This window comes from Phaenicophaeus curvirostris, chromosome 11 (assembly GCF_032191515.1).
Source record: "Phaenicophaeus curvirostris isolate KB17595 chromosome 11, BPBGC_Pcur_1.0, whole genome shotgun sequence".
Lineage (NCBI taxonomy): Eukaryota > Metazoa > Chordata > Aves > Cuculiformes > Cuculidae > Phaenicophaeus > Phaenicophaeus curvirostris.
This window is the reverse complement of record NC_091402.1, coordinates 10,269,982-10,284,451: the sequence shown is the minus strand read 5'-3', so window position 1 is coordinate 10,284,451 and position 14,470 is coordinate 10,269,982. Positions and strand designations below refer to the sequence as shown.

At 40.7% G+C, this 14,470-nt stretch overlaps 1 protein-coding gene across 1 annotated transcript in view; it reads right to left on the bottom strand.

Annotated features, from left to right (window-relative positions):
• PPP4R2 (protein phosphatase 4 regulatory subunit 2) overlaps nucleotides 1-14,115 on the bottom strand; it is a 28,600-nt gene extending 14,485 nt beyond the window's left edge. The window contains exons 1-2 of the mRNA XM_069866015.1: nucleotides 13,968-14,115; nucleotides 13,033-13,114 (exon numbers count right to left, since the gene is read on the bottom strand). Of these exons, the coding sequence (XP_069722116.1) occupies nucleotides 13,033-13,114; nucleotides 13,968-14,001 (116 nt within the window). The 5' untranslated portion in view covers nucleotides 14,002-14,115. The remainder of the gene's footprint in view (nucleotides 1-13,032; nucleotides 13,115-13,967) is intronic.
• Nucleotides 14,116-14,470: the final 355 nt, after the last annotated feature.

The following is a 14,470-nucleotide window of genomic DNA, read 5'->3' as shown; positions in this document are numbered from 1 at the left end:
CATCTAAAGTATCTTTCGCTACAGTATCTGGGTCATCCGGTGTAAACATACCTGCACAAAGACAGTTCCCCTGGGCTAACAAGACTGTAGTTTTGCAGATACTCCAAGTCATCATAAACTGGCATTTTTTCTTAAATGAAGAGTTCCCTGCTTCCCTCCCAACAGCTCCCACACCACCCTTGCCTTGCATTAACTTCCTGTCAGATTTTCACTCCAACAAAGAAAATCAGAGGAAGAAACTGATTTTATAAAAAAGCACCAAGCAAGGAAAAAGTCACTCAAGGCAGTAAAGAATGGCTGAAAAGAATTCACCACAGCACACTTCAAAACTGTGGCTTGTACAGATGAATATATCATACCAGATATATACATCTCAAATTTTCCCAGGACCAATGCAAATGCTAGCAGTTTAACTCAATTCCATATTTTTTAAGAAGCACTAACTTTAGTAGTCAAGTGACACATGAAAGCACAGACACTAACACCAAGTCCAACAGTTCAGCGTTTGCACATTACTTAAATACATGATACTATGTCCTAGATTTAATATACGCTAATAACTGAGCTTTAAGTTATGAAAAGACATTTAACAATGTAATATCATACCAGAATGCAGTCCATGACCTTGCAATTTAAGTAAAAACTAGAAACATAACATAGAAACGTGGAGGGAGGAGACTTCAGTATTTGGAGAGTCTCAGTTGTGCATTACAGAATGGTGCTCTCTGCTTTCCTGTTTCGTAACAGCCAATAAAATGAGAAATGTAAGCAAGCTTTCAGAATCTTTTATAGAGAGGCAGCATGAGAAAAGGCTAAATAAAGGTATTGCTATATATCTTTATGGTCGCTTCCAACTCAAACCAAGGTGAGGTAAGATATCTAAGTCATGAAATCAGCAAGCTGAGATTAAATAAAATAACAGGCTACAGGGAAAAGAAAAACACTGATAAATAAAAGTTAAAAATAAAAAACCCACACACAAAATCCCAGGAAGGGGTCAGAATTACTAAATGAAGCCAAGAAACTTAACCTCTATGAAGAAAAACACAAAGGAATACAAGGAAACTCTACAGTCAGCAATAATACTATAACATACTTATGCACTGAAAGTTGATGAGGCAGCAAAAGTATCTCCACTGCATCATGAAGGAAGAATTAAAACAGATTAATTTAGACAAGGGACAGAACCTAGAATTACCAAGGCAGAAACAAGGAATAACAGTATGCTAAACAACTTTGCTCTCTAATGAAAGCAAACTCTTTCACACCTGTACTTGAACTGGACAATTTTCTTTTGGAAGTAATTCATTATTACCGATCAACTAAAGTTTGCAGAGTAACATTAACCAAGCTTAGAAATACACCAATTATGCTTGATAAACAGCACTCTTCCACAACGGATGGAGATCACCTTAGACAGAAAACAGTTCAAGTAATCTGCTGCTGATTTAAAAGAATTACCAGCATGAAGTTGCTTCTATTCTGACATGATTTGCACAGAACTCACCTTTCCAAACATGCATATGAAAAACAAAGTTGCATTTTATATGGAAATAACCTAATCCTATCACTTCCTGAGTGCAAAAAACTTCCTCCCATTTCCTTATCTCCAGCTTACTCAAAATGTTTGCATCGATGAAACTGAGAAAGCAGCTTTCCCCTTACAGCGCTGTTATAGTGAGAGGAAACCCCTCTATCTAAGCCTGCACTATCAAGGTGGCTTTTGTACATCAGAAAATTAACTATCTATAGTGAGAAAATTAATCTATCTATAGTGAGAGGAAACCCCTCTATCTAAGCCTGCACTATCAAGGTGGCTTTTGTACATCAGAAAATTAACTGACATTTTGTTCTGACTGTTGGACAAGTTTCTTTATTTGATTCACTTCAAGAGACTTGAAATTTCAACAGAGCAGAAAGCCAGAAACATTTAACAAAGTTGCTGGAGCAAGATATGACAAACACTGAAAACCAAGCAACAGTAAAAGGCAACTTAAGAACCAGAAATGGAGAAGAAAGTCTCACTCACAGTCTGGAGAATCACAGAAAAACTTAAACTTTCAGAGAATGACAACAAGATAGGAGACAAAGCTGTAACTGCAATATCCCTACCTCTCCTTCATACAAACACAGTGCCTCCCCTACTGTTTTTAAGAAAAATTATCCATGTTGATAGTGATACAGTTCTTTCTCACATACTCAGTACTACGCTGGAAGGCTTTGTTACAACACCCTGATCTCAAACTTTACTACATGACTTGGGGACAAAGTATACATCAGACTACAAGTCTCCACAAGTGCAGAAGATAACCTGGGTAAGTTATCTACCTCCTTTTTTTACCAACTGTATTAAAACATCAGACATAACACCAAGGTAGTACATATAGCTTATGCACTTCAGGCAAACTCTAAAGGATTTTAAGTTTCTGACTTCAATAAGACTTGTGGAAGGTAAGCCAGGACATTACCTAGGATTAACAGAAGAACAGGAAAAATTATTCAGAGTGCCTGAAATACAGCTACCTCTGAAACCAAGGCACTGCAATTATTTCGTAAATCTTTCTGGAACTGCCTCACAGATTACAAGTTTAATTAAGAAAAACATTATATTGAAAGAATGTTAAGCTTCCAGAGACCTAGCTATGTACTTAAAACATTAAGAGTCCCAGAAGTCCTAGTCGGATATCTGTCTTCAGATTTTGCAGTGTTTAAGTTCATTGTGAAATTACTTAGTTTAAATTTTAAGAGGATGCCATCTGTTTTTGAGAGACACTATAACACCACAAAGCACATAAAATGAAAAGGAAAACAAAGTAGATCTTCTATTGATTCTGTTCACTGAACAGGCCATAAAAGGAACATCAGAAATTAATAAAAGAAAGGAGCTCTTCCTTCTCCACCATCTGCTACTCTAAAAGCAGAAAACCAAGAAAGTACAAAACAGTATATTTAGAATGCAAACGCTTCATGCTCAGCTAAGTTGATTTTAAGGCAAAGTCCCCAGCACACAGGAGGAAAGAATCCAAGGACACTCTTAGAGGGATTCACTCAACTCATAACAACTTCCCTCCTCCTCCCCAATTATTGTTGACTCAGATTACACTCCCACAGAGACTTGCTAGTAGGAAACAGGTGTTCTTAGGTGAAATAACTTGCCAACTCTTTTGTGCCTTGCTCTAGAGCTCACAAAAGATATGTTCTAAAACACAGTAATTTCCCTAGGCTGTCAGAAGCAAAAATTGAAGTTCCATTCAAAGCAAGTTAATTCCTTTTCTACTGTGGTCTATCGATGGGATCTCCAAAACTATTTGAAAGGTCAAAAGGTACAGAAAACAAGGAACTTCCAGCAATCATGTATCCAATTCAACCCCCTGTACAAGGTGGCAAACTTCTCAGTCTGTTCTCCCACAGCCTTGTTGCAAGATGTATCCAAACAGGAATGTTGTGAACTATGTGGCATACACCACTTCTAAAACCAAATGCCCATCTCTGCCACCAAAGAGCACAGAATTTATCCCCAGGCATAAGAAGCACTAGGGTGATTCCCATCCCACAGGCTGTGGAAAGGGCAGCACCTGAGCATCGGTGCTGGGAGCCTGCCCAGGACTGACTGCCCCGCTCCCTGGCAGCAGCACACGGAGCAACCATTTAAGAGGCCCACTCCAGCAGTCAGGAGTAGCTCAAGCTGTGCAGAGGAACTGATAGACTGTAGTCCTCTGCGGGAAAAGACTCAGGCTGCTCTTCCTCTTACTCATCTACTTCCTCCATTATCTCTGTTCTTTGGGATGGGAAGACAGCAGACAGAGCCTACTCACTCCATTATTTTGTTGTTGTTCTATTTACCTTACTTAGCACACTGTAATTTCAGATCTATTGATTTGGTATAAACAAGGATAGCTGGAAGCACACAATTAAATAGAAGGGTGTGCACAAGCTAAAAATCTTGTTCTGTAATGTCTGTAAAACACAACTTCCAGCATTTTCACACACATAGCCAAAAAAGTTTTTGTACAGGAATTACTATTTTGTTATGTATTATATAAATAATAAAAACTGCTTCTTAACAAGGAGTGCTCAATGGTGGAGAAAAGGCTTTCAATTGTTTCAGAAAATACCTCTGAAAAATTCTAGGATAGAAAGCTGGCAATGCTGATCTCCCACTACAAGGGAGACCAGCTCTGCTGCAGCTCAGTAGGGATTTCATCACAGTGCCCAGGAGGAGGGTGCTGTCTCACCAAGTACTTAACCTTGTACCTAGTATGTGCCGAAAGAGGCAAGTCTGCTCTGCTGCTCCCACACATTCCTGCAATCCCACATGAGGGAGGTGAAGCAGATTGCTAATCTAACCACAAATTTTATGTGCCAGATAAGGAAGAACAAGATGTGTGATGTGACTAGTGGAGAGCAGAGCCAGTCCTGTAAGCAGCTGCCCTCATGTACCAGATAAAAGAACATACCTCACTTAATTTCACTGTTGCTTTAAAAACATTCTTTGAATTTTGAACTTACTTTTTTACTTATCATGCTTTATTTTAATACTCACTATTTTGACGCAATCAATTTCAGTGTCAGCATTTTGCACACTGTTGCTATTTTCACTGTCCACGCAGTACAGTTTAACATGGGAAATTCCCAACAACAACAGTAGATTGACACAGTAAAATCCCCCATTTCTTAAATGCTTCTGGCAAGCAGACAAACCCTTCAACCTAACAACTAATCAAAACCATAAGCAAGCATTAGATTCTTTATCAGTGTTTCTAAATGTGTAATAAATGTTAAATTTTAAGTGAATCAGCACAGTGTATTTCAGGAGCACAGGGCTTTTCCATAAACTGCATCCTCCTGTTAGGAAAACACACTGGCAAGCACTCTTCCTCAGGGAGCGTCCTGTTCACTCTCACCTGATAACTCATGTAAAATTAAAACCTCTCACATTTTATCTTCAGTAGGATTTCACCTCATGTTACCTTTCACTTTAATTAAAAATAAATTAAAGAGCTCAAAAGAGGAAAAACTGGTATTTCCCACAAGCACAGACGGTGTTTTTCCATTTTCACTTGCTGATTGTTGTCAGTCTAAATTAAGCTTTTGCTCTCCTTATGAGCATGATGAGCTCATTCCAGAACTACGGAAACTGGAATACATTAGAACTACATTTACTTCGGTAGTACGAGTGTTCACCTCTTTACTACTTGCAAATTACTACTGCTATTGCCAGGAACAACAAAGATTAAGACTTACTTATGGAAACAGACAGCTGATGAAGATGTAAATGTAGTATCTGTAATCATCAAGGGACTAATTCTGATCTCTCCTGATAAATATTCATCTGGCTCCAACAGAACACAGCTGTCCGCAGAACAGAAAGAATCTGAACTAGACTTAATTTTTCAATAAAGTACATTTCTTAATGTACTTTATTGTAATTTCTTGTAATTTTCTAAATTGTAATTTAATGTAATTTCTTAATATAGTTATCTGAAAACAAACGAACTCAAGTACTTTTATTTTAAAGGCAAAAACTGACCATAGAACAAAAAAGTACAAGATTACAACAGATTCTTCATTCAAGAACTAAATTAAATACACACAAAATAACCAAAAGTTTTTTCAAAACTTCCACAAACCACCTGCAGTGGTTTATCTATAACAAAAAATGTGAAAGTAGATTATATTTTCATTAAATTTCCCTCTTCCACTTGAAAATTCACTTGAAGTTCTCTTTAGCTGATAAGAATAAACTGGTGTATTCACTGAACTATCCCACTTACTGTCCTTCTGCACTATGTACTAATATGTAAATTCTTACCTTCCTCTGATTTCTTATTCTTCAAATAATTTCTTTTATGCACATATTCAAATAACATTTCTTCTACATCTGGTTTTATTACAAGTACCATGATGACCCCAGATAATGACTTGTCTATAAAGGGCACACCAGCTACTGCAGACCCACTATCTTCTAGCTGTCACATATTTTACAGGACACTTTCTTTACCCCAAAAGATTTTATTTCTCTAGTTCTGAATATTTATTTACCAACATTCTGTGTTATTACTAGAGTTTACTTCTGTAAAAAAAAAAGTTAGTTAGCGCTCTTTGTTATCTCTGATTATCTTAAAATCATTTGAGTTGTGTACTTTTTAATCTGATGGTTGATCTTCTAAATAATATTTGCTGCATAACAATTATAAAAGCCATAAAGAATTGTTCAGGAACTCTCAGCAATTACTGTGTGCAGCAACTGTTTTCTCAGCCCACATCTGCCTCATTTCTGCAGAATACGTCTTCAACACAGACTAGATGACTACACGTTTCTGCAATACCTAATGTAATACATTGATCCAGTTATTACTACAAACTATACTAGGAATAATTATTTCAAAGGCACATCATTTCATGATTTTGGTCACTTCATCTTTAAACTTCAAGTAAAGAATATTCATATCAACCTTAGAACTCTAAGCATTATCACTTAAGTGACTAGCAAAGAAGTTTGGGAGCGGAAAAGGTTATCTGACTTCTCTCACAAGTTGTAACCGCAAAGCCCTAAGAACATTTGTATTCATTTGCTCTATCAAAGATAACAGTAGCTGCATTTGAACAGCACTAGCTAAACAGACAGTGTTATCTGTGTCAAAATACCTCCCCAAAAACCACTGACACAGACCAGATCTGCCTTTAACATGATTGGAAGTTTTGTTGAAATTTAGAAAACCGTATTTATTTCAACTCTAACAATTCTGTGGATTATTCTTAGCTTTTATTTATTTCCTCTCCAGATAAAATTTCACTGAACAGATTAGCGTTCACTAAGACACTGAAGCTCTTGCAGACACCACAAGTTTGCACAGAATCAGCAAATGGAACACATGTTTTAACTCCTCTGGTAAGCGCAGCTATCGCTGCTACATGACCAGTGCATAGAGATCCACAGGTCACCTCAGAAGAGCAGTAGCCCACACTGAGGTAATACTATCAAATCTTTATTATACTGAGCAATAAAGCTGGGAAATCAGATAAAGGAATACACACCCTGTAGAACTACTTCTGGATCTGAATTTACTTTGCACTGTACTTCTGTGCTTGCCAGTTCATGCACTGTCCCATAAAATCACTCAGGTCTGAAAGCAGTTCTACTAGGATCATGTAAATTGCACTACTATTACAAATTCCCTCCAAAACCAGAAACAAAAGCCACCCCAACTGGCTTCTCCACTAGACAGGTCAGGTGACACACACTAAGCTTGGGTTGACAAGGCATCCCCCACCTCAGTGATCCCATACAAAGGCGTTGGGTGTTTCTGCATCACCTCACTGCCTTTACCACTTCTGAGCAAAGCCTCATCAGGTGTAGCCATCATGAAAATTTTGGAACTGCCTTCAAGTACTAGTATTTCTGAAACCAAGACAGATACATACCAGCTTTGTGGAAAAGCAGCACCCATCCGGTTTATCCACAAACTGGATAATCCACCACCTCCCAAGACAATCAGACTGCTTTGCACCCGATTATCCACCACACTTATACATGCATCACTGCCTCGTTCCTTCCCCTCCAACATGTGCCAACAAGCAAAAACCTTCCCAAAATCAGTAGACAGGAGGAGGGAGCCAAGCTCATCAATTACAAAGCCAAAAAACATCCGCCTTACTGTAAAATCTAATATGGAGTGGAACAATATCCAAGTGTCTGGGAAAGTACTTCAAATAAAATTGTAATGGGCAAGACCACCATGGAACAGGAGACTCGAGGCATACTGGAAAAAAAACAAGTAATACTGAGGCAGCCACTACAGCTGTGAGGAAACATTACCAAGAGGTAAAGGTAAGAACTGACAGAAACTCTGAGGATGAGTACAAATGTCATTTAGCAACACAGGAGAACTGAGCTTAGAGAGCAGAAGGATGACAACAGAGGGATACTGATAATCAGAGGCACATGCAAGTGTATTCACTCCTACAGAATAAATGGTGGGGTGATTTCCTGCGCAAAGTAACAGTGAACTGTCTGCAAAAACAATAGCAGGGAGCGTGCTTGTAAGAACAGACTGTTTACACCAACAGGGAAGACAGACGTACTTACAAATTAACATCTGTGTGCGCATACAGTTACGTTCACAGCTAAAATAGTCCGATTACACTGGAAAGTTAGCATTCCTATGCAGTCTGCCTTTTGTCTTTCCTTACATAAATATTCTACAGAGAGACTAATGTTTATTTGGATCAGTTCATTGTGCACACTTTATAATGGTAGTTAAAGTTTGACCTTTATACTGAAAACCGCACTCCCAACAGATATGAAGCAGCAGGATTTAAAATAGAACACTACAATAGTGTGCATTTCCTAGAGGGGCATGTGATTTTGTTTACATCACAACTGATTCCTCTGAAGTACAACTGTACATTTGATACGTTTTTTTTTTTAACACAGGTAAAAAAAGCCATGAAGCTAAGCTATCTTTGACAAAGATTAAATCAGCAGGCTTTTCAACTGAGATTTCTGTCCTTTGGAGGCATGAGTGGAATGGGAATTAGTGTGGAATATTTCCAGTCACTTAGTGGAATAGAGTTACTGAGGAATAATAGTAGGAAACAGCGCAAGGAAGTTTACTCACATCTCTTGCTGCACTGAGAACAGGGAAATGGAAGAGGCCTACACCAACAAAGACACACAGGCTTCTTTCAGAAAATGTCATCCCATTTACTGTGGCAGGAACTTGAGAATCGTTTTGTTTTAAAAAGAAATCACGAGGAATTACATTACCCAAAGAGTACTAAAGATTCCCAGATAATGATTTGCCTCCAAATCAGAAGAAAATTTTCAAACGAGCATACACATGTAAAGTAATAAAACTGAAAGCTTTGTTAAATAGCTTTCATGTAAATGAATAAAACCAGAGAACGAACTTTATAGAAAAAAGTGGGCCTAAACTGAAGCATATGAAATAAGCTAGAGGACACATGGCTAGAAAAACATATTTGTAATGCAAGAAAGGAAATTACTATACAGAATAAGTCATTAAAATACCAAAGCTAAGAACCAGAACTTATTCGCATACATGTTCACTGCTACCATATCTCCACTCACACCTTTTCTACAGCTGACAAACTATTTCACTGCTGTAATAATAAAAAACTCAAAAGACCCCCAAAAAGTTCCAAAAATATAGTAAGAAAAACATTCACTACTACGTAGGGTACATAAAACAATATCAAAAGGTCAAAAATAGTTTTATCAAAGATAATGGTAAAACGTATGGTTATGTAACTCACACTTGCAGTTATATAATTTATCGACTGCAAACAGTGCCTGATCTACCTGACTGTCCACAAGGGAGGATCAGAAGAAGCGGTGAAACTCAGGTTTCGCAAGACACACAGTACGGTCTCCCACAGCATCTCCACAGCTAAGCTGGACATCTACAGACACAGGGGACCATCGGGCCTATGCCGTAGTGGCTGTGGGGTCCAAAGTCCAACAGCAACTGGCGAGAAATGATGTTGCTCAGAGTCAACACAGGGGGCCAATACCTGTGGTGGCAGACAGGAAGCTGAACATCTGTCAGTGTGGCCTTGTGTGACAAAGGCCGCCTGCACGCTGTTATATCTGCAATAGCAGAGAGCGACTACACCCCTCTACCTGGCGCTTACCATCTCATAACTGCAACACCACGTCCAGTTTGGGGTCACACAGGCAAAAGAGCAGGGTGGGCAACATGAGCAGAAGGCCAGCAAAAACGAGGTTACAATCATCTTCCTTGGCTATGCTTGGTGTCTCCAAGAAAATTCCATGTTAGCATTTTCATAAAAAGTCAAGTCAATTAAGGATGACATCACTCCTCAGTTTTAACAAAAGATTAAAAAAACAAACTTTTTATTTCACCTAAGGCTAAGTCTTACCATAGCAATCGTTAAGCAACAAAAATATTTCAAAGTAGCCAAGCAACTAAACTTTACCTTCTGTTCACCTGTAATAAAGGAAGTTGAGACTGCACTTTTGTAAATGCAGGCCATAATCTTGCAAATAATTAAGTGAATGGTTAACTTTGCACAAGAAGATAGTTTAAACTTCAAATAGATTAAGTTAAGACACGTGACCACATGATCAGGCTTTCACAGCAAGGTACTAACAGAATTATGCTAATAACATAACCAAATTTAGCAACATTTTTATTCCAGGCCTTCCTTGTAAATGAAAAAGACTTGTAATTACAATAAAGACACTTTGAAGAGCCTTATCACAGTGCTGGCTTACACAACTCTCACCCTTTGTTCCTCCCCTACACCACCTCTTCAGCTGTGCTGAGGTTTGACATACTGGTTAACACTGACAGAACAAGCTGGATCAATGAACTGAATGAATATCCTTAAAAACAGTACCACCAAAAAGAAACTTACTTACAACTGCAAGCAGTTTCCTGCTCTACGTTGCCATGCAGCCACATAAACAGTTGAACAAGCACAAGTGAAGCAGCAACACAAGGGCTGCATTAACCAAGACTTCTGCCAAGAGAAATACTAGTAAAATTACAGCCTAACCTAAACCTGCAACTACCTGTTTATAACTCACTCAGATGAATAAGCATATTGAAACACAAGGGGTGCAGGGAAGCACCCAAAAACCTTACGTGAGCCCATGCTTTCAATCTGTTAAACCAGCTATGTATGCCACAATCATGCTTTGATGAGAAGCTTAAAAGCCCTTTTAATTTACTTGATTAACACACTTGCAAACTAAGCTTACTAATTGTTTACAAGATCTGCTGCAACTATGTCCAGAAGAGGAAGGGGATGGGGTGAGAACACACTACATTTACCCAGGATGCAGACTGCAGTAAATGACCTAAAAATCAACATTCATCAGAGTAAGTTAAAAAACTGTGAGAACCCCCACAAACACTATATAACTCTCCTAGAAACAACACTAACTCAAAGCAAAAATTACCTCAGTCCTCATTTACATGGGTACTTTCCGTTTGTTACATTAGGAACAGGCTGTGACTGAATAAGATCCATTGTTTTTCAATAAATAAGCCTACAAACCATTTGTGTAATTACCCCTGACTTAAACAGCCCTTTTAATTTTTTTCCAAACAGAGCTCTGAACATCTTAAAATAAATACCATTACAAACTACTATTTTAGATTTCATCTACTCATTCCAAGGTAATCTATTACTGTGTTATATTTCTATGAAAAGCTACTTCTGCATTACAGGAAGTAGATAATCTTTAGTTTATTTTGAATTAAGATGTATTTGGTAGGTTCATATAATCCGCAACACTTTTACAGCGGTCAAGTTGCACCAGCTTAAAATACATTAAGTTCTTGTAATGCACATTACCAATCTTTATGCAAGATTTTAAATTTTTACTCATTTCCCAATATTTCAATGCATAACACATGAGTGAAAATATAAGCATATCTGATGAAGAAAAACAGACTACAGTAGATAATGGGAAGCAAATTAAATGTTATGGAACAACATTTCCAAGTCTTGTCTTCATATTATACAACATACTGCTGATATCAGTTCATACCCCATACCTTTTAAAAAACAACATAACTGAAAGGTTCAAGAATACTGACAAAAGCTACAGACCTAAAAAAACCAAAAGAAAACCCTAGGAACACAGAAGGCAAGGGTCTGCGTGAAGGCTAGAGGATACTTCACAGTTCAGGTTCAATTAATAGTTTGTAATAATCATATAATAACAAAAAAACATAGATTTCCCAAACACAAAGAAAACCAGTTTATTTACAAGTCTCACGCAGGGAAGAATTTTCCCAAGAACTTGCCCCTATCACTTTCTAAAATTACTTTGAATACACACAATAGTGTCAAAAACAATAAAAACAGCCTAAAGAAATTTTTCTAAACTAGAAAAATATTTTAAACTTTTTTTACTGACGAAACACATCATGGTGAGCCCACACTACAATGAGTACTACACCAAAATATTAAACATTGCAGCTGTATATTTCTGCTGATCCAAAGCCATCTATTCAAAGGGCAAAGTACATTTCAGAACTTACTTTTCTTCCAAAAGAATTAATTCAAGAACTACTAGCAAGATAACATGAAAAAAAAGGAAACCCAAAGCATGAAAAAAAAAAACAAAAACAACAACCAACACCTATAAACCTCTTACTTGTAAGAGGGATTCTAGAAACCCAAACAAAGCCCCTGCAATCACTGGTTGCTAACAGAACACTGGTAAACGCACGGGATCTCTTGCTGAAGCCTGTAGTCTGGCACTAGGCCTCAAAAACAAGAAGCCAGCCTGGGAGCCAGAAAGTGAGCAACTCCACAGCAATGCACCCAGGGAAGCGTTTCCCCTTCCTGCCAAATAGTGATCCACCAAGGAAGTCACCCCGCGCTGCTGATCTCCGAGCCCAAGCGCGGCTCCTGCCTTTGCATCACCTCTCGGGGCGGAAATCCGCCAGAGAAAGTCCGGGAAAAGAGAAACTCCTGCATGAGCTGAAAAACGAGACCCCTCAGAGATTCAGAGCAACCGGTTAGTTCCCAGCGCCTGCTCTGCGCAAAGCGCCTACTGGCACTCCCCTCCTCGTCCAAAGCATTTAGACACAACCACCACCCAGCATGTTGTACAAGCCCCAGAAAGAAACTAAGCCGCTCACATCTTTATGCGCCTAATGCTGCCAGATACTGCGTACGACACATTTACAACAGACACCACAACAGTGAGCTGAACTTTCCATCTAAACAAGCCGAATGCCACATGTAAGATAGAAAGAGCAACACGTCTGCTACACTGGGCAGCATCAGTAAGACCTGACAGATACCCTTGAGCAAGGCCTATACAAGAAGCCTGCCCATTAAATAAAACTAACTGCCAGCAAGCAAAACTAATCCATTCAAAATAAAATGGGAGCTAAGGTAAGCTTATTTAGCTCACAGACACAAAGCTACAGACAAAATGAGAATCCAGGTAGCATCTCATTGACTTAAAAGGCAGAAATGTTATCAGCCACAACTGAAGATCACCAAAAAAGTCACACTTACATTGTCTCTCCGGTCTTAGCAACATGACAAAGAAATTGATCCAGGATTGGACACACTTCCTTCTTTCCTCTCTTCTCAAAATCTGTCGGTATGAGAACGACACAAGAAGAATGGTAAAAGAAGACAGGACAAAATAAAAATTCGTAATAACTAGCAGTTTTGTTGCCTTAATGATCAACACAGCTCCCACAAAAACACCTTCACACTTTCACAATGTTTTAGTTGTTCCCAAGAGCTCCACCAGCTTCCCAGCCCTGCACAACACTTCATATTTTTACTGTGGAGAAATTGCAAGCATCCAGGTAAGCAAAGTTGATTTGCAACTTTTTTTGAAGCAGCTACAGCAGAGAGGCTGGTTTCCTCAGCCTGCACTCTGTGAGGCTAGTAGGCAGAGAGGAGTGAGGGGACAACTGGGGGTAAGGAAGGGGGAGAAGAGCAGGCAAGGGCTCGGGGGGGAGAGGAAAAGGGAGAGAAGCGGCAGGCAGGGGGCTGGGGGAGAAAGAAGGGGAGAGAAGGTGCAGGCAGGGGGCTAGGGGGAGGAAGGAAGAGACAGAGAAGGGGCAGGCAGGGGACTCGAGCGGCAAGGAAGGAGAAGAGAAGGGCCAGGCAGGGAGCTAGGGGGGAGGGAAGGGGGAGAGAGAAGGGGCAGGCAAGAGGCTCAATGGACAAGTAAGGGAGGAGAAGGGGCAGGCAAGAGGCTGGGGGGGAAGGAAGGAAGAGCGAAGTGGCAGGCGGGGGGTGGGTAATAAGTGGCACTGGGCGAGGGGGAGCCGGGCCTCCCCTCTGCGCCATCGCTCAGGGCAAGGCTTGGGCTCACCAGGGGCCAGGGCCTCCCCCCCCCCGCTCCCGGGACCCCCGTCCCTCCCCACAACCCGGTCCCGCCGCCCTCCCGCCACGGTAGGGGCCGAGCTGCGGGGGCGCCTCCCCGCCACCACCTTTCAGAGCCTCCTGCAGCCGCTCGACATCCATGGTCCGCCTGGGCGCCGGCTCCGCGCTGCTCCCCCCCCCCAGCCCCGCGCAGGACACGGGCTCGGGCGGCCGCGCACACACAGCGACCGCGGCTCAGCACCGCTCCAACATGGCGCCCGCGCCGCCCCGTGCGCGGCCCCGCGCGCGCCCGGACGGGGCGGGGCCAGGGGAGGCGGGGCCGGGGCGGGAGCGCGCGGGGGAGGGGGCGGGGCCAGGGGAGGCGGGAGCTGTGAGAGGGGAACGGGGGAAAGGAAGGAATAGCGGGGAAAAACGGGGAAAAAAAGAAAACCACAGGAAAAGAGAGCTGGGACTGTTTAGGCTGGAGAAGAGGAGGCTGAGGGGAGACCTCATTGCTCTCTACAACTACCTGAAAGGAGGTTGTGGAGAGGAGGGAGCTGGGCTCTTCTCCCAAGGGACAGGGGACAGGACAAGAGGGAATGGCCTCAAGCTCCACCCGGGGAGGTTCAGG